At 48.2% G+C, this 19120-nt stretch overlaps 1 protein-coding gene across 1 annotated transcript; it reads right to left on the bottom strand.

Annotated features, from left to right (window-relative positions):
* Positions 1–14797: 14797 nt before the first annotated feature.
* Positions 14798–15814, bottom strand: GSX2 (GS homeobox 2). The gene is made up of 2 exons (XM_027885512.1): positions 15358–15814; positions 14798–15138 (listed from the first exon to the last, which is right to left on the bottom strand). Exons 1-2 carry the CDS (start codon positions 15812–15814, stop codon positions 14798–14800), a joined length of 798 nt encoding a protein of 265 aa, XP_027741313.1.
* Between the last annotated feature and the right edge of the window lie 3306 nt (positions 15815–19120).

The following is a 19120-nucleotide window of genomic DNA, read 5'->3' as shown; positions in this document are numbered from 1 at the left end:
CTGACTCAGAATGCTGATAATAAGTTGAAGAGATCAGTGACTATATATACTTGGTGGGTAACTTCCAAATAGCACATTAACAGAAGGACAATAGGGTCCTAAAAAGGGACCATTTTTAGATTATTAAGTTCCGGAAAGTGTTGAAAAATGCAAACGAGGAAAAATAGCTAATTCCTCTGGCATGGATAATTAAAACAGAAGTGCACAAACAGTTTTTGTGTTAGATAGAAAATCTAATTCAGCCCTAACTATAAAGCTATCACCCATCCTGTCTTCTTACCTGTACTATGTATTAAAAAAAAAAAAAAGAAAAAAAAAAAAAGAAAAAAGTGAATTATGTTATAAACTTGGCCTGAGTATATTTTACCCCATAAGTATTTCTCAAAATTGTCATTTATTTTCTAAAAGTTGCATAATGTTGGATTTTCTGAGTGTTCTGATAAGGTGCCAATGGATATTTAGATACATATAGATATACAGGTATAGATGTCACAAAAACTTTTATTCAGTTTTTAACAAATCCTGTTAACAAATTCAAATGGTCTACAAAAAATTTACCGTGAGAGTCAGAGAATCACCTAATAACTGGAGAGACTCGGCTCTCACCTTGGCCCACACTTATTTGCAGTCTTGCTCCAGCTCTGCTCTGATTTAGCAGCTCTCTAACAGTCAGCAATTCTCTAACAGTCCCTAGGAGGTTTTTCCATAAGGATCTGTTTGACCCTTGCTATAATTCACTCCTGAATTCCTGTCCCAGTTTTCTTCTAACTGGATACAGCCCAGTAACCTGTACCTACAAACCAGGAAAGCCTTCTCAGTGCTTTCCCAGGAGGGTGGGAAATGGCTAACAGCATGAAGTGGCCCAGGCAAATATCACCATCCTGCTTCACTTTCTAAAACAATTAAAGCAACACTTTCATGCTGTTTTCTGCTCCAACTAGTTAGTGTATGAGAGCAAACTCCCATTTATGTATACATCCTGCTTTGCATGTGCAAAAGAATGCTTGCATGGAGATTTCAAGGTTTATTTGCAGCTCCAGTTGTGTTTGCACATATCTAAGCCAGGCACAGGGTTTGAAATGCTTGTCCCTTGACTTTTTTTCTGCCAAGAGTAAATACAGTTCATCTTAGGAAAAAAAAAAAACCCCACACTTTTTGGAGTGCTCTAAATTGCTGGAATATGCTGATACAGAAAGTATTGCTTTAGTCACAGTAGAATTACTTTCATGATGCTATAGAACAGTTCAAATACATTTATTGATTAGCATTAATGTAATTACAGTGGAAACTCCTGTTCCTCTAAGGTGAAAATGTATTTGCTAATTCACTGCTCCAGGGTACAAGCATGCAGTCATTCTAGCAAAGAAACAGCAAATTACACAAAATAAAGAGCCAAAGGGCGTTGGGACCACACAAGTGTACCTTGTTAGGACTGGAAAGGGTTACCTTTGTGCCATTCCCATTCCCATTTACAATCATTGCCCCTAGAATGGATTCATGTTGTGCCATTTTCTCCTCTAGCTACAATAACAATGAAGTTTTCAAATCCGCGTCCCCTCTTTGATTTGATGGTCATTCCTGTTCCCTCTTTTATAGTCTGGCAGCCTGTACAGGAAAATTACCAATGAATCAAAATACTCTTTGTCATAGGGAAAGCTTTTGTCCTCAATTCCTTTTTTTCTTTTTTTTTTCAACTTTCACCTTTTGCTTTCACCATATCTTCCAAAGAGGGCCCGGGGGAAGCACCACCCAGCTCCCCTGAACTGACCCCAGACTTCATTCTTCTGCTGCAGTGATTCCCACTCTCCATTAGGTGGCATTAGCTCAAATTCCATCTTCAAACAGATTGGTCCAATGACTGTGCTACCCATCAAATTTTCTCCTGGAGTTGGCTGGACCATGTCTTCTTTCATTCCTTGTCCGGAGATGTCACCAACCCCAGAGCTGCTAATTCTGTAGGCTTGCCAGCGTCGCCTTCCAAAAACATGCCTTTTGTAAATGTATAACATTTTGATGCTTAAATAATCTTTTCGAACACACAATTTCCTCTGAATTTCTATAGCTCCTTTCAGTGTGTAGAAAGAACTATGCGTGCACTTATATGTTTAATAGAAAGCATGTGTACAAAACCAACAAAAGAACTATAAACTGTTGTCCAATGTTATATTGATTCTTTACAAAGGGTAAAGCTGTTAGAAGGTGAAAGGGAAGCAAGTGCTTATCTCATTCCTAAATTACCTCCAAAACAGAAAAAAGGAATAACACAAATCCAGCAAAGCCAGTTGTTAGTTCTGTTAAAGACAGTATTACATAGTAGGAAGACTATGACACAATACACCTGTTTTCCTACAAAAATAAAAAATAGATTTCTGCAAAATGCAACCTAGGAGATTCACAAGTTCCCTCAAGATAAATGGAAGCCTGAATAAGATGAAATGGGAATCAAGGTAAAGATACAGAGGGGGGCATGCTCACTGAGGACTGCAGTTTGCTACAGAGCTTGGGAAAGCTGAAGCTGGCAGTTCTAAATTAGGGAATGACAGAAATAGCTTTCAAACCTCTGTATCTCCTGTTCACCTTTTACACAAAAAATACTCTTTAATTTCAAATGTAAAATTTCTTCAAATGCCCGGAGTTTGCCTTGGTGGGGAGGGCATCAGGGTGAACACTAAGATAAGGAAAAAAATAGTAAATTTCTTTCACTTCTCTCTAGAGTATGGGAAGAACTAAACTCAAGACTAACAAGGGAAAAAACAGTTATGAAAAGAACAACAGATCAGTGCTGTCCTTTGCTCTAAATGTGCACTGTGTTTACTCTCTCCTCTTCCTGCAGTTTTATGCAAGTCTTTTCTTTTTAGGTCAGAATCCCATAGTTCTTACAGGCAAAGGACCCCCAAAGTATGTCAGCTTTATGGCTTCAGGCACACCATGTTCCTGCTGATATTCCTGTACATCAAGCAAGGTAAAAGACTTCCTCCAGGAAAAAACTCTTTCAAAGGCAGCATTTATACTGACAATTTTTTTAAACCATCTCAACTTTGACTCTCAGCTATGTGAGGACAGGTTCTGGCAGCAGCTGATACTATAAACCTCATTTTCTAAAGAGACTAAATTTATGAGAGCAGTTTGCCTGTTCATTCCCCTGTCTGTCTCTCAAGTTTGTCCCACTCACTCATCTTCCCTGTAATTTTGGGATCTATTAGCCAATGTCAGTTAGAAAGGAGTAGAAGCCTTACAGATATACTGATCCTCTCTCCTCCTGTGTAGGTGCAGAGCTGAAAACAGGATCACGTGATCACATCCTCTGATTTTGTGTGTTTTTAAAGAAGTGGAATGAAGGCAAGGGTGGAAGTTTCCATGGGAAGGAAACAAGAGTAAAAGATGGGACAGCCCAGAGAACTGGAAACGACAGGAGGCAAAGGTCGTGTTTTCCAGCAACAACACTTTCTTCTTTCATGAGGCTCCAGCATAAACAAGAATGATACACATCATCCTGGCAGCATTCTCAGGATTCATTTCCATTTCCTTTCACGATATTTCCCTCAGTGCAAAGAGTAGCATCACTCCCTTTGTCTGATGGGCACAACAGCCCATGCCCTCGGGATGGTTAACTCCAGCAGGCTTCTCCAATCTCAGCAGCATCAAGCTGCTCAGGTCAGCACTGTAGCAGGGGACGCATGTCCTCCTACTCCATGGAGACACTCCCTGGTGCAGGGCAACGTCCAGTAACTGCTGGCCCTATTACATATGCCAATACTTCAGGTAATAAAGAAGCCCTCCAAGGATGGAGGTGATGATATCTCAGGCTTGTTCTGGAATATTGCCGAAATCATGAAGTCCTGAATCAAGGTGTTTGAAGGACTCAGTGCCTGTTTTGTAAAAGGTCTCCAGCTGGGGTTTTCTTTCTTCTAATGCTCACCTATAATGGCAGCCATCCTGCAAGGTCTGAGTTGTTTCCCTAAATCAAATTTCTACCTTAAACTAATTCTGAAACTTAGTTCTGAAGATAAAAAGATCTGCTCATTTTATCAAAAATTGTGAGACTGCCCCAAGAGGTAATCCGCTGCTGAGGCAGACTACTGTGGAGAAACACGCATTTGGAACTCACTGAATTTTACCTCTGCCTAAGAAAGAAAAACAAAACAAAACAAAACAAAACAAAACAAAACAAAACAAAAAACTTCAGAGATATTTTCTGTGCATGCAAAAAGTACTCATATTTACTCATAATATGATAGCTATTGGAAAAGAAAAAAAAATTTACAACTTTACTGCAATTTGACAACTTTTGATGAAAATCCAGTGTACTAAACTGCCACAATCTATTAAATTGTACATTGCCTGAGCCCACTCAGTCCTGCATTAATTACAAAAGACAAATCAGACCTTGAAAAATGTTTTATCAAGAGAAAACAGGCAACACCAAACTACCCCAAGCCTCCTGTGATCTTGTCTTAACAGCAGCAACATTTCAATATAATGATTTTAGAAGTGGTATCTGAAAATGGCAGGTCGTGCTGAAAAACAACGACAAAACAAACTACAATAACAACTACAAAACCTCCTCATGGCTTTTAATTTGACTGATAAACAAAAAATGCAATTTCAAAACAAAACTATGAGTGGATGAAAATGATGAGAGCAAAATTAAAACTTTTCCTAATGGCATCAAGTAGCAATTTTTTCTGGTATTTTCCCAGCTCTGCTCAGAGGTATTGCAGATTTTAGACAAGCAAGATTGACTCAACAACACTGTTCTCCTGTCTTCAGTCAAGTCAATTACGCCTAAAGACTTTGTGGTGTCTTTACTATTACTAACTTAATACAAGTCCGCATAGAATCCCTGTATATTCATTCCAGAAAATGTATCATAAGCCAGGACTGGTCTTTCAAGGACAATTAAAAAAAGAGCAATTCTCCTTTACCATACCTAAACTGGGGGGAGCCCCTGGTGGTCTAGAGGGTAAAGGCGCGGCACTGTCACCACCGAGGCCCGGGTTCGATACCCGGTCGGAGCCACTCCCCGGGCAGATGGAGCTCGTTAGCCCTGTAAGGCAATCCATCTACGTCCTGAGGACCTCGCTGCCACCGTCCAAGCTCGCTTGGCCCCGGCAGATGAACCTCAGGATTAAAGGGCGGGCTCAGTTCCGCGCACACTGTGTCTCACCTAAAAAATCCAATGCGCAGGCTGGAAGGTGGAAAGACCTTCCCCGGTTCTTCGTTCGTGAAGACTGGCCATTACTTACTTACCTAAACTGGGGGTGTCTACTTGTTTCTGTGCAGTAACCCTGAGAATAACAGGCTATGACTGCTTTAGAACCTGTTCTAGAAGAATAAAGCAATGGTGCTAGGTTAGTTAAAATCGAAGCATCCTAGAGAAAAAACAGAACACCAAGGTTTTGTTCAAATGCATTGTACATGCCATGTACAAATGTCAAGTATGCTTCTTGGTTTAATGCTATTTGCATCATCTGCGTCTGTGGTTGACCACATTCTGGCTTAAACTTCATGCCATTTTGAGAAGACTGGGAGCCCTCACAGCATAAAAACACACTGATTTTTCTCTGTCGTTGTATACTTCTACAGAAGAAAAGGAAAAGATGTGTGGTCATGGCTATGCATTTGAGGTCAAGGTTGAAGACTGCATGATCCCAAGCATGGTTCTGTGTGCAGTGGTACATGGTTCTGAACTAAAACTCATCTGCTATTATAGGAGTTGGATTATTTAGAGTAATATGACTACGTCATGCAAGATATTTCTCAGACACTTTGGATTTTGGAGTCTGAAATTGTGTTTTACATACCAACTGTGTTTATGTTGTAGCTATGCACATACTATGGCCTGTTGGCTCAGGAAGCTAAAACAGGAAAGCAAATGGATTGCCTAGCTCGACCTTAATGTTAGATCTCCAGTATTTTCTTTGGATGGCCTTCAGTCCACCTTGGGGTTTCATGCCTCTCAGCCTTTGAAAGTCCGTTGGCAGGCTCACAGTTGACTCCTGTAGAGTGGCAATTAAAAAGGAGAGACAGAATTCTTACAGAAAACTGGCAGCTTTGCTAGTATATTAATCGACAGGTTCATAGCCCTCTCCTGCAGCCTGGAGGCAGCATCCCTTGCTCCTCTTTGCAAGGAGATGCTCCTGCAGCTGTGAGTGGGCCCCGGCACCGCTGAAGGCTCCCCAGGCCGGGACTTGTGGCCTCCGGGCAGCGCCCACCCTGCCCCGCCTCCTCCCACTGCCCCTGCCACCAAATTACATACATATATAATGGTACCGACAGATAAAAAACCAAACAAACAGACCCAACACCCAGCTAGAGCCGCGGTTGTTGGTACTTTCCACCGCCCCTTCGCATAATTATTATATTCGCGTTTCCTCCCACTCTCCCAATGGGCTACCAGCTGCAGAAATCCTGAATAGCGAGCTTAATTGGGCTTTGTCATGCAGAATACCTCCATTTTCTATAGCAGGTTACAAAGGGGCCCTTGGCAAACGTGGCGGGCTCCTCTGGCGACGAGGGGTCGTGCCTGGCTGCGCCCATCACCTCCGCACACCGTGCAGGTAGCGCGGCCGCCAGACCCTCCCGGCGCAGGGCCACCTCCACCCACCGCCCCCAGCACAGGATCACTGACAGCCCACCTCTGTCCAACGCTGCCCGGTGCAGGGTCACAGCGCCTTTCCCACTGCTCCCCGGGCTGCTCCCAAACGCCCCCGGGACACTCCGATCTGGCCGGGGCCCTTCCCCTTTGCTAACGCGCCGGGAATGTCTGTCAGCCAGAGTTTATTTCCAACACGACCTTTTAATAAAACTCGAACCTTATGACCAAGTGTTCTCATTTCATAGCAAATCGGTGTGATGAGGGTTAATTGGCAAACCCTGGACTCAAAAGAGGTTAGCCATTATAGGCTAATCATACATTCTCTATTTGATATAAATGGTGTAGAGTACGGGGTATAGATATTCACCGTGAATTACAGCTAATCGTCATTTGGAATCCAAGCTACTACTTCTGCCCATTGATAGGCACTGTTTCCTTCAGACCTATCTTTTTTTCCTTCCTCTTGTTTCTTGTTTTGACAGTTTAAATCCAGGTCTATATGACACAGAAAGCCAATAAAATTCTCATTTCATTGTTAATCTAATTTCATCGCAGTATAGGTTTTTACCCGCACACCTGCATAGCAGGGTGTAATTCCATTAATAATAATGATAAAAAAACACAAATCAACATATTCATTGCATGTCTTTTCCCTGATGATATATTGTGAGCAGTGTGAGTTGAAAAAGAGCCATTTATTCTCACCATGAATGAGTCTGCCTGGAACTGAAGACTTCACCTGCCTCCTCAGTCAATTAGGAATGTATCGAAAATTCTACCAGAAAACGAGTTAAATTAACCGTTAGCTAATTTCCTTGTGTCCCTCCTACATAATCCCCCCTTTTCAGCTTGCCCCAGAAATTACCACATGTTGCAAGGTTCAAATAGTGCCTAATGAAACAGTGACTAAATGGTTCGCTCAAACCCACAGTGCTCAAACCCTTTCGCTGTGTCTTCAAAGCTTAGGGAGCTGCAGCGGTCGGGGGTCCCCATCTTAAAAAGATTTTGTATGTATAAATATATGTATATAGTTTGGCAGCAAAATCTCCCCTGGCAGGGCAGTACAGTCCCTCTCTTCCCACTGCACACACTCCGGGGCTGCCCTCGGGGGCGGAGGAAAGGTGTCGTACCACCCGGAGCAAGGCGCCCGTGGGAGGACAAGGGCCGGGGACCTGAGGAGATAAGACCGTGGAGAGACTGTGCGTACACGCGGGACCGTGGGACCGTGCTCCGGCGCCGACGGGAACACGCGTGAGCTGCCTGAGGGATTCCGTACAACTTTATTTCCAACATCTCGTGTCGGTGCTTTCGCTGAGGGTGTAGAAAATGGTTTGGAAGGACCGCCCCTGTATAGCCGGGCTCTCCCGGGAGGTAGCATTCTGTCGAGGTCTCCCTTTCGCTTTCTTTACATTCACACGGAGGCGGAGGGGTTTTCCTCTTTTACACAGCGGTTCCACGTAAATTCTAAACCTTGATTTTACCGAGGTTCCTTAGTTGGAGGACGGAAAGAAAAAAAGCATCCGCGGATCGGCAGTCTTCCGTGCAAAGCCCGCTCGAAGAGAAGCTTTGCCACGCAGTTACAAGCTCTCATTTCTGTCTAAAGCGGCTTCACTGAAGTGTCATCTTATAAAACTCGGTGAATTCCGCAAAGAGAGTAGAGTCAGTTATTTGAAACGGTGAGGCTAATACAAAGTCATCAAAGCACTATGGTTCTTGTCTTTAAGTGACAACCCTCTTTATTGAACTGTTTGAAATACGCCTCCTGCTTTTCAATGTCTCTCTATCCATCTTTGTCTGCTCTTCAGAAAAGCAGACAATATAAAGCAAAGCCTGGCGAGCTCCCCACGCTCTAGCTTGGGCAGTGCCAACGTTAGCCTTGAAATTGTCACTCCTTCATTAATCAGAAACTAGTTATTTTTCCAGAGCACACAGCACACGCTTCCGATCTTTTTGGGTTCGTTTCCAACAGCTTAAATCCCCCCGGACACGCCGGCTGGGGTCGGGGCAAGGGGGAGGCGCGGAGGGGCCGGGGCCGACGCATCGCCCTGAGCGGGGCCGGCTGGGAGGCGCTCAGGGGGGCGGAGGGGGGCGCGGAGCAGATCCTGCGTGAAATCGGCGCTTTCACGGCGAGGCTGAGCGCGCTGCAGCGCGGACACACGGCCCGTGGTTTCCCGAGTGGCACTGTGGGTTAGGGCTGTTTGTTATTCCACTGTCATGCGGGACTCCCCGGCAGCTGCCGAGCGCACGGCCTTCCGCCACCAGCGGGAGCCAGGCGGAGCGAGGGCGCCTTCCCAGGGCCGGGATCCCACCGGGGACCTCCGATCCCGGGCTCCCAACTCTCCTAGGGTTTCTCGCTCAGACTGAAACCCAGTTCAGCCGACGAAAGTGCGCGGAGGCCGCTGGATGCGCTTCCGTCCCTCGTACTTTACATACTTTCCAAACATACGCAGAAACCTGAACAACAACAGCAATAGTAATAATAATAATAATAGCAATAATAATAATAATAATAATAATAATGAGGGAGGGGTTGGGGGGAGTTTGTCGGCGTTTCTTTCCCGAAGGACTAGGCGCGATAATCTTCAGGCCCTGGATTCAGGATGGGAGTGCTCCCCGCCCTGCCGGCGTCAGGACACTCGCCAGGTTCCCGGAGTCGTGGCAACAGGATTCGCCCCTTCCTGGTCATCTCATCCCCATGGGCACAACAGAAACTCCCGAGTGGGCATGACCCTTTTGGGTCGTGGCTTCGCCCTACGGCTCAGCCGTCGTCTGAACCTTGCAAGAGGGAAAATGGCTCCGCGTCGTAGCCGAGCCGCCGGGCAGCGCTGCCGCCGATTCGGCGATCCCCCTTCCGTCAGGACAGTGCCAGGCACCAGCACCGAGGAAGCATCCCAGAGGGGTCGGCTCGGCGGGAGGGACGGAAATAGGAAGTTAGGACAAGTTAGAGATAAATGCAGGGGGATTAGGTAGACCATCCCCTCTCCTTTTCATCTGAAAAACGGGGGTACTAAGGAAGGAGAGTTTTCTACAGTCCCTTTGCCTGGATCCCGGGGTCCCTGTTCAGTGAGCCCCCCTCTCCGTGAGCGCTTGGGTTCTGATTGATGAGGCCTAGCCCGCCCTATCCACTACATGGAGGATGCAAAGCCGGCCGCAACCTCGGAGCTCTTTGGTCTGAGGGTCGCTGGAGCACAGGACGTGTCCTGCCACGGTGCCCCGACCATAAGGCGGGTGGGAGTAGGGAGCTGCCACCCAGGGCTTGCTCTACCCCATGTCGGGTGCGGAGGTGCAAGACACTGGCGTTGGGCATTGCGGCAAGAGCTCCGTCAGCGGGGAGAGGTTACATCAGATTCCAGGGCAGGACTGGAAAGAGCAGTCGGGGGAGCGCAAACAGGTCTTATCAGGGCATGGGAGCACGTTCGGTCGGAGGATTCACAACCGGAGAGGTCGATGCAGTGGGACTGATCTCGGCTGTGCACACTGAGGTCAGGGAGACTCCTCAAGACGGATGTTTTCCTTCTGCGATTTTTTTAATTGGAAAGAGTTAAATCGAATTATAATAATAATGGCCAGTCTTCGCGAACGAAGAACCGGGGAAGGTCTTTACACCTTCCAGCCTGTGCACTAGATTTTTTGGGTGAGACACAGTGTGCGTGGAACTGAGCCCACCCTTTAATCCTGAGGTTCATCTGCCAGGGCCAAGCAAGCTTGGACGGTGGCAGCGAGGTCCTCAGGACGTAGATGGATTGCCTTACAGGGCTAACGAGCTCCATCTGCTCGGGAAGGCTCGACCAGGAATCGAACCCGGGCCTCGGCGGTGACAGAGCCGCGTCCTTAACCTCTAGACCACCAGGGGCTCCCTAAATCGAATTACAGGAGTGAAATAAATATCTGAGGAGGAATGCTACCCTGGCACCTTACAGAAGATCGGTAGCGGGGTCACTCACACAAATATAACTCGCACCTCTCGTGCCAGTGCTCGGCCTTTAGTTGCACGACCTTCCCCCTGCAGGTCTTTCCCTGGGCGGGGCTCGGCGCGGCGGCTGCGCTGGAGGTTCGGCAGCCCATATGAGGAGTTCGGGGCAAGCACACACCTGAAAGCCATCCAGGATACAGGCAACTCCTCTGCCAACGGTTTATGTATGCCAGGATGAGCGGCTCCAGCAGCGGCAGTCGCAGCCAGACACCACATGCTTCTCTTCTCCTGACTGCCCGGAGTGGGGCACATCTGGTGGATAAGGCGCAGTAACTGCAGCTGGATTATGTCAGGGCAGTGCTTGGATCATATCTGGTGCCAAAAAATGGAAAAAGGCTGGGAAGTTGCATGGAGCCTCATGATGTGAGGGCAGTACCGCAACGCCAGTCTGAACTGCTCCAAGGCTTTGTCCTTGGCCGCTACAGAGAAGCGAATTTATTGCTCCCACGGGAGCAATGAAGATATGTGCAGTCATGTTTCCAGTGCTCTCAAAAATCTCTGTGACAAGTACCAAAAAAAAAGTGAGGGTTTTTACATATTTAACGCACTTGTAACGAGTGCAACATTCACGCTGAGTGGCAAAAGAAAAAAAAACCTGTTATCAGGGTGCTGTCCCATATCCCCAGGCCCTTCAGTCTCTTCTAGAGCTTCTGTTCTCATCCCTGTTGCTGGACATAACCTCTGTCTCAAGGGTCTGCCTCAGGCAGGTCTGCCTCCCTGGATAATCTTGTTCCCCTGCAGACATCCCGTTCAGCAGTCTGTAGGGCAAAAGACATGCCTCTGTCTCCCGATTATGGTTATCTGATTCCTACCAGAGCGAACAGTGGCAGCTGAGGTCTCTCCCGTGCCTGTCCCCTGCAGCTCGCTGCTCAGCTCTGCAGAACTCGTAGGAACTCGACGTCTTGGAGACTCGCTGAGCTATCACGCCGGCTCATAGAGTTTGTGACTTACGAGGGAATGAGAGTAACTTGCAGAAAGATAAGCACAGCGACTGCATAATCCTTACAACTAACTCTGAGATGAATATTAACTGAACACAGCTTGTCTTGGGCACAAAATGAGTGAGGAAAAACTGCACTTCGCACTTTGTGGGAGGAATAAAAGGATAGAAAGGAGAAAAGGAAAATAAAAAGGGAAACCCCAACACATTCTAATGTAAATTTGCCTAAATTTCTAGCTGTTGAATGCTGCGCATGAAAACCCTACAATACATTTACTGCAAGTTAGAGTATGCTCAACTTCCACTCCTGTTACACTGACTTGAACTTGCCTAGTGCTAAGTTCAGGTTGGGCTGGTTGTACCAGCCTTTTGAGATGTGTCAGGGCAAACCATTGCATCAGTCCTCTTTTCCGAATTTTTTAGCATGAAAGGTTCACTTTGAAACAAAATGAAATCTGGTGATTACAGCAACTGTCTCAACAACAGAACCTATATGGAGTAATCACATGCCACTAGTACCTCTCAACCCTTGAAAGGTACATACAAAACCACTGACTACTATAAGACACAACTTAATTTTCCTTTTATTTTTTATTTTTAAGAAATTGTTGAATACTGCAGTGAAGAGACTCCTTATTGTGTATCTTCTAGAAACAGAGGGAAATACCAGTTTATCCACTGAGGTGCCTATTTCCACAGAGCTACACCGAGAACAGATACACTCTGCCAAGTGTATCTGTGCAGTTTTAAAATACCTTTGAGTTTTCCAGTATCCCTAAGTCTTAATTTCAAAGACTGTCATGCTTTTTCTCACCCAGCAAAGCTTTGTTTTCCTAGGCTGCTACAGGCCTGTTGACCCCCCCTGTTACATAATGGGAAGACACTGCTGAGAGGATGGGCAGGACTTTTTGTGTAAGTAAGCTCCCAGAGCTTCGAGATTGGAAAAAGACACACTGTGATTCTAGAAGCAAGCTAGACACAGGTGAACTGAAGCAGAAGAGCGACAGTTTCCAGAGACCACCTCAGCAGATTTTAGGGAAAGAGGATGCAACCCACTCAGCCAGACCCTCCATGAGTTCCCCTGGGAGGAAGTCACAAGGACCTCAAGCGTTTTGCCCTCTGGTCTCCCCAAGCTGGCAAGTGAGGGGACTGCCACTCTGATAAACAACATCCCCAGATGCTCATGGGATCTGGGCTGCTGACCTCTGTACTCAGCTAAGGTAGTGAGCTGGAACAGTGAGATTTTTTATTTGTTTTGTAAAACCAGGCTAGAAACATTGGTCCTGCCTTTTCTTTCCCTTCCTGTCACACTGTGGGGCAGTGCCCATACCAGGTCCTCTCTATCCTACCCCAGCCCTGCCCATGCACCTGGCCTCTCCTCCCGGACAGGCAAGCAGTGCAAGTGTTAATGTGCTGGGGCTGCATCTCTCTCCAGCATTCAGGGTGCTTGCAGGCAAGTCAGCTTGGAGACATACCTCTGGGCTGAAGCTCTGAAGTTAGGGATCAAACCGGAGAAATGTAAGGATTGCTGAGGGAACTATTTACCAAAAGGGTTTTGCCACCATTTTGGAGGCTGAAGTCAGAAATGTGGATTGCATTAGTGGGATTGTATTTCCACCCAAGGAAAAGACGTGAGCGGGGAACAACATAGTGTGCAAAAGGTACTTCTGGTTTGCTCTTATGCTGTCTGCCAGTACGGAGGAACTAGAAAAAAAGTTATGAAGAGGCTTATTTGGGACTGACTAGCTCCATCTCCATCATACTCTGCACCAGCCATGTTCAAGGAGCTCAGGATGGGCCGTCTAAGGCAGAAGCAGGATGGGGCCTGTGGTTAGATGCTGCCTGGTACGCCCTGCAGAGTATGTCAACCATCTCTCAGCCTGACCCCGTGAGTGTGTTTGTCCTCAGATCTGTTCCCTAAGCCTGGCCAAGCACTTGAATGAGATCAACACCAAAAAGACTGGACACCGTCTTGGTGCCAGAGACAAAAAACAAACAAACAAACAAACAAACAAAAAACCCAAACCACACACACACACAAAAAAAACCACCCCCAAAACCCAAAAAAAAAAAAAAAAAAAAAACCACAAACAAAAAAACCACCACCAAATAAAAAAAAATCCCACACCCCACAATTCTTTCTGTTTAACATCACCGTGGAATAATTTAAGCAGAGTTTCAGCCTGGCGAAGGGCCGATGCGCGCAGGCAACCTCCTCCTCAGAGGAAGAGCTGGGTGGTGCTGAATGGAGCAACCGGGCCAGGTAGCATCACCACGGCGGGGCGCGGGGCGGTGCGGGGAATCCCGGCGCGCAGCCCCGCGCTCCGGTCCCGCTGCCAGCATCGGCGGTCCTGGGCCAGCGGCAGGCGGGTGTCCCCGACGCTGTACTGCCGGGCGAGCAGACGGGAGAAAGCTGTCAGTCGCCAGGAGGGCGTGCGCTGGCTCCGACTATGAAGGAACACAAAGCTGCTGGGCTCAGAGGACAAGGCTGCATTTGCATTCCGGCTGGAGCGGAGTCCCCCCCCCCCCTTCTCTGCCCTGCAGCCGGCCCGAGTCGCAGGGGAACAGAAAACATATTCGTGTTAGTAGCCGGTGGCTTTTATTTTTACTCTTTACGGAGATCTGACACATATACAGCGATGCTTTCACCGTACAAAGGACTGTGAAGAAACGTACTTTGCTCCAGCCAGTCCCCTTCGCTGCTGGGACTGGGCTGGTGCTTGGAGGTGGGGGGGGGGGGGGGGATAAGAAGAAAAAATTAAATTCTCGTGTGATCTCATTTATTTAAATAAATATAAATATAATTTTTATATAAAACTATTCACAGACAAACAGCCGTCCCAAACACAAGTGACCGATCTTTATGTCTTTTCTTATTTTTGTTAATAAGTCCGTCCAGAAAGTTCTCTACAGGTTTTAGTTTGCTTTTCAGTTTTTGATGTCTCGCCTATCGGTTCCAAATGCGTTTGTTTTTTTCCTTTAAATTGCTTGGGGCAGACGGAGGAAGGCACCCTGGGCCATGCGAGTCTTGTCCCATATTACATGTTAGAAAGAGCAGGTGCTCTGTCCTGGGGTTACATAAATAACGTTTTAGTTGAACTCTCACGACTAAAACATTTACATTCCGAAAATATATTTATATATCTCTTTCTATTACTGCAAAGGGATGACAATCAACCTCCCTGGTGAGGGCCAGCCCGCTGAAGGTTAACGGGCTGCAGTCCCTGGGCAGAGGTGCCAGGTGAGGGCTGGGACGCAGCGGTGGCAGCGGAGCTCCGAGCCGGGCTCATAACGGGGAGACCTCTTTATCCTCTGTAGCCGATGAGGGGGATAGAGACTCTTCGTCCTCCGACCGGGGGTAATGCCCCTGGCTGGTGCTGCACTTGCAGCCCCCGTGCGAGTTTCGCTGGGTGCCTTTGCCTTCTTTCTTGTGCTTCACCCTCCTGTTTTGGAACCAGATTTTCACTTGTTTCTCGGACAGGTTCAGGTACGTGGCTATCTCGATCCTCCGCAGCCGGGACAGGTACATGTTGGAGGAGAATTCCCTCTCCAACTCCAAGAGCTGGGTGCTGGTAAAAGCTGTCCTCATACGTTTCCCGTTTTGAATTTGGCTGGATTCGGACCCTCCTGGATGGGAGAGAAGCGCGGATTTCAGCGTGACGGGGCAAAGGAGAAGGAGGAAAGGAGGAGGGAGAGGGAGAGAGAGGGAGAGGGAGAGAGGGAGAAAGAGACGGAGAAGGAGAAAAAACATTTTCCCTCAGCTTTCCTACCCGAGGCAGCCGCTTTCCCTCTGGGGATCCCCTTCTCCCGCTGCCCCCCCTTTCCCGGCGGCAGCAGCGCTCCTACCCATGCCGAGGCAGTGAAACCTCCGGGGGTCGCTGACGCTGTAGGTGGTGGCGGCGCAGGCAGGTGGGTGATGCGCAGGGTGCCCCAGGGCGGCGGCGGCGGGCACCGAGGCGGCGGCCGGTGGGTGCTGCGGCGGGTGGTGAGCGTGGCCGGTCCGCGGGCAGCACTGGGCCTCGCCTGCGGCGGTCGGGAACTGGCTCTTGAGCAGAGGGATGGCCCCGCCGCCGCCGCTGCCGCCACGGGAGGAGTGCAGGTGCGAGGTGACACAGAGCGGGCACACGCAGAAGGCGCCGCTCTTTCGGGACGGGCAGCCCGGGCCCGACACCGACATGACGAGGGGAGAAGGCATGCTGAGAGGGATGAAGAAGTCCTGGCCGTGATGATGCTCAGGCAGGGACGGAGCCGGCCTCGAAGAGTCTTTGATGATTAAGGAGTCGACATAGAAGGAGCGGGACATTGCGGAGGGCTGCGAGGCCGGGGAACGGCTTTCCGAAAGTCGGGATTTTCCTGCTTGGCCAAGTTGCCACTGAAGTCCTGGCGAGTCGAGAAGGTGCTTATGTTTGAGAGCTGAACAAAAGGGTCCCTGGAGAGGGCTGGTCTTAAAGTTCCCCCGCCTGGATACCCTGCGCCGGGGTTTTATATCAACTATTTAAACACGTGATGGCTGAAAGCCTCGCAGATCTAAATCTCCCCGGGTTCCCAGGCCAGCAGGAGAGGCTGCCGGGGGGGAGCAAAGCGGGGTAGGGGGGCGGCAAAGTGTGCGTGTTTGCTCGTTGCCCGATGACTTCACTCCTTCGCCTCCGCCTCAGATAAATTATAGCAGCAGAGAAAGAGGGGAGGGGGCGGCTGTCCCACGGCCCCGTTATATGTTGCGCTCGCAGGCGTATCCCCCTGTCAACAAACCCGCGGTGTTGGGGGTTTTGCCCGAGAAGAATGCTTCTTTCCTCTGCCAGGAGGGAACAAGAGGTGAGAACAGGTGTTGCGTTGAAACAAGCAGGTCAACCCTTCTCACTCACACCCAGTCAAATAACATCCAAGGAGCCGTGAATCCCACGGAAGCCTCGGACCAATACCTTTCTCCAGTCTGGTCCACTCTCTGCACTCAGGACTCCTTCAGGAGACCCTTTCCGCATCAGAGAAGCCAGGAACACAGATGCAGACATGGATATAAAGTTAGGGATGGCGCGCGTTAGTGTGTCTACACATACATATGTATGTCGGGTGGGTTGAGCGTTTTGTTTTGGGTTGGTTTGTGGGGGTGTTTTTTGTTGTTTTTTTTTTTTTTTTTTCCCTCGCCCTTTTCACCCTGAGTGAATCTTGTCAAATTGGCAATTACTGCAACGGACAAAGCCTTCAAATATCTGGACACTTCTCAGCCAAACGGTATCAAAACGGAAAACTTCCAAGTGAACTTCCCCGCCCGCTCCAGGACCGCAGCGCGCAGCGCTAATGAAAAGCGAACATGTCAGGGAGGGATTCTTTGATCTCCACCAAGTTTGCTGAAGCACTCACTCAAAGTAAAATTGGATAAACAGCTAAATACGGTCGGTGGCTCCGAAGCATTTCAGAGTGCATTAGAAAGCCAAGGTATTCGCAGATTTTCCAATGACCTGTTTCATTGGAGTTTAAGAAGACACTTATCATTTAATAGAAGGGCGATCGTATTCTTCTTTGGCAGATGCAAAGCGCCTGTTAAAACCGAGTGCAGATCCCATCCCACTTGACACGGGAAAGGGAAGCGACAATTGTGCTATAAAGCAGAAAACACAGACTACGCCTGATTAGCAGAGGCTGAGTAGAGTCTCGGGAGTGCAGCAATAGCCGAAAAGTGTTCAGAAGCGATTGTCATGAGCAAAGGCAGGGCCGGACGGCGGGCATCCTATCAGCCCTCCCGCACACCCACTCTCTCGCTGTTAAAACCCAGCAAAATAAAACCGCCGTCTTGGTGGAGACGACATTTCGGCCCTTCTGAGATCACAGGGAGGCTCGGCGGTGCAACTCGAGCCTTGCAGAGAGAAGGGCCAGGTCTCGCCCCGCTGTTCTGTCCCATCCCCGTCCCCAGTCTGCTACCGGACAGTGCCGCTGTGCGGGCCCCTCTGAGCAGGGACCAACTCTCCCCCAGCCCTGCTCGCCTTTCTCCCCGCACCTCCCCGAGCATGCACGATGCAACAGCGTTTTTAGGGACACTCCGCACTCAGCAATCTGAGGATTTATGGATGGCAATTAAAGTTTTATGAATTGCAGCTGAGGCTGGTTATGAAGCTATTTGAATGTGATTAGAATTCAATTAGAAAGTGTTTACCGGCCGGCGGGGGCTCCGGAGTGTAAACAGACAGCTATTCCAGCAATGCGCTAATCCTGCGTCTTGTGACAACAATTAGGGGCTCGTGGGGTTTAGGCCGGTCGGCTCCGACCTCACCTACTTTTCCCCAAACCGCTGCTGAAGGCCCAGCCGAGGCCCCGGAAACCTCGGACCCCAGAGCTCCAGGGACCGCTGCCCGCGCCGCCGCCGCCGAGGCCCTGGGATCGGCGGCCCCGGGATACTCGGGGACTCTGCCTCCTGAGCTCCGGTGGAGCCGGTGAGATTCTAGTCACGGTCACTGTGCACAGGCATGGGACTCTTTTGTCTGGCTCCTCCCGCTTGAAACACAACTTACCTGGAGAAGATTTGAATATATACCTGCATTTTATTTTATTTTTATTCATTTATTATTTTCCTTTATGAGAGGCTGTTCTGGAAAATGATAATACTAACAACAATAACAATAATAATACAACCCCAAACCTTAGTGGAGAAAAGCTGTCTGCAGTGATGGAGTGGATCTGAGGAAGGGGCTGTCGAGAGGGAAGGCAGACAGAGTTAGAGTCAGATCAAAATTGCAATTTGTAATTGTTATAATAAACCAAGTGCAGTGATAGAGAGAGAGAGAGAGAGAAAAAAAAAAAAAACCACTAAGAAAAACCCACCCCTGAAAGCCAGAGCAAGAAAAGAAGTCATTTGAAAGCAAAGACATCCCAAACCAGGCGGAATGATGCAAGGCGTGCGCCCACATCACATCGGCCTCGTTACAATTTTATTTTTCAATAATTCTGTCCGATAAAATTTCATTGTCCATTAAGTAATCCCCGAAATGAGAGCTCTTATGAGCCTATAATGAGCTCTAATTGCTACGACTGGGAGAGCCACGTGGAAGGATTTAGAAGGTATTAAGCAGTTGGGTACAGAGCACAGGCTGTTACCTAGCCATTACTTTCATAATTCAAGGAGAAAATTAGTCCTTTTAAGGGAAAATCCTTTGATTCCCTTCATTCTGCTCGGGGTGACAGAGTATAGCTTTGTCTGCCTTTAGTTCAAGACAGTGTAACAAATGAGAATGTAACGAAATTGCCCCCTTTTGAAAGTGGAGCAGTTCAAAAAGAACATCAGAGCCTCTCCCCTGGTCCGCAGAGCGCCGGACTGGGTGCTGGTCCCTCTTTTCTTCCAGATGTCTCTAACACCTTTATGTAGAGGAGATTCACGGCTTAAATGACAAAGCAACTCTTTCCTTTCCCTTCCCTCCCCCAACCCCCGCAGCTCTCCGCAGAAGAAAAAGCCATGCCCACCCGGCGAAAGCAACGGCTTTCAGGCGCGCATCTCCTGAGTGCACGGGAGGAGCTGCCTCCGTGGAAAGCGCCGCAGCCCGGGGACACGTTTCTACCAGAAAAAAAAAAAAAAAAAAAAAAAAAAAAAAAAAAAAAAAAAAAAAAAAAAAAAAAAAAACAA

This window comes from Empidonax traillii, unplaced genomic scaffold (genome assembly GCF_003031625.1).
Source record: "Empidonax traillii isolate 1590-97213 ecotype Southwest subspecies unplaced genomic scaffold, ASM303162v1 scaffold167:size2001844, whole genome shotgun sequence".
Classification (NCBI taxonomy): Eukaryota; Metazoa; Chordata; class Aves; order Passeriformes; family Tyrannidae; genus Empidonax; species Empidonax traillii.
Note: the sequence above shows the minus strand (reverse complement) of the source record. Positions and strands in the feature narration are given on the sequence as shown.

Excerpts from the sequence above, each read along its gene's own strand:
- GSX2 (XM_027885512.1), bottom strand. The coding sequence starts at position 15,814 with ATGTCCCGCTCCTTCTATGTCGACTCCTTAATCATCAAAGACTCTTCG. Across the intron at positions 15,139-15,357 it reads GTTTCACTGCCTCGGCATGG|GAGGGTCCGAATCCAGCCAA; the intron begins GTAGGAGCGCTG and ends TCTCCCATCCAG.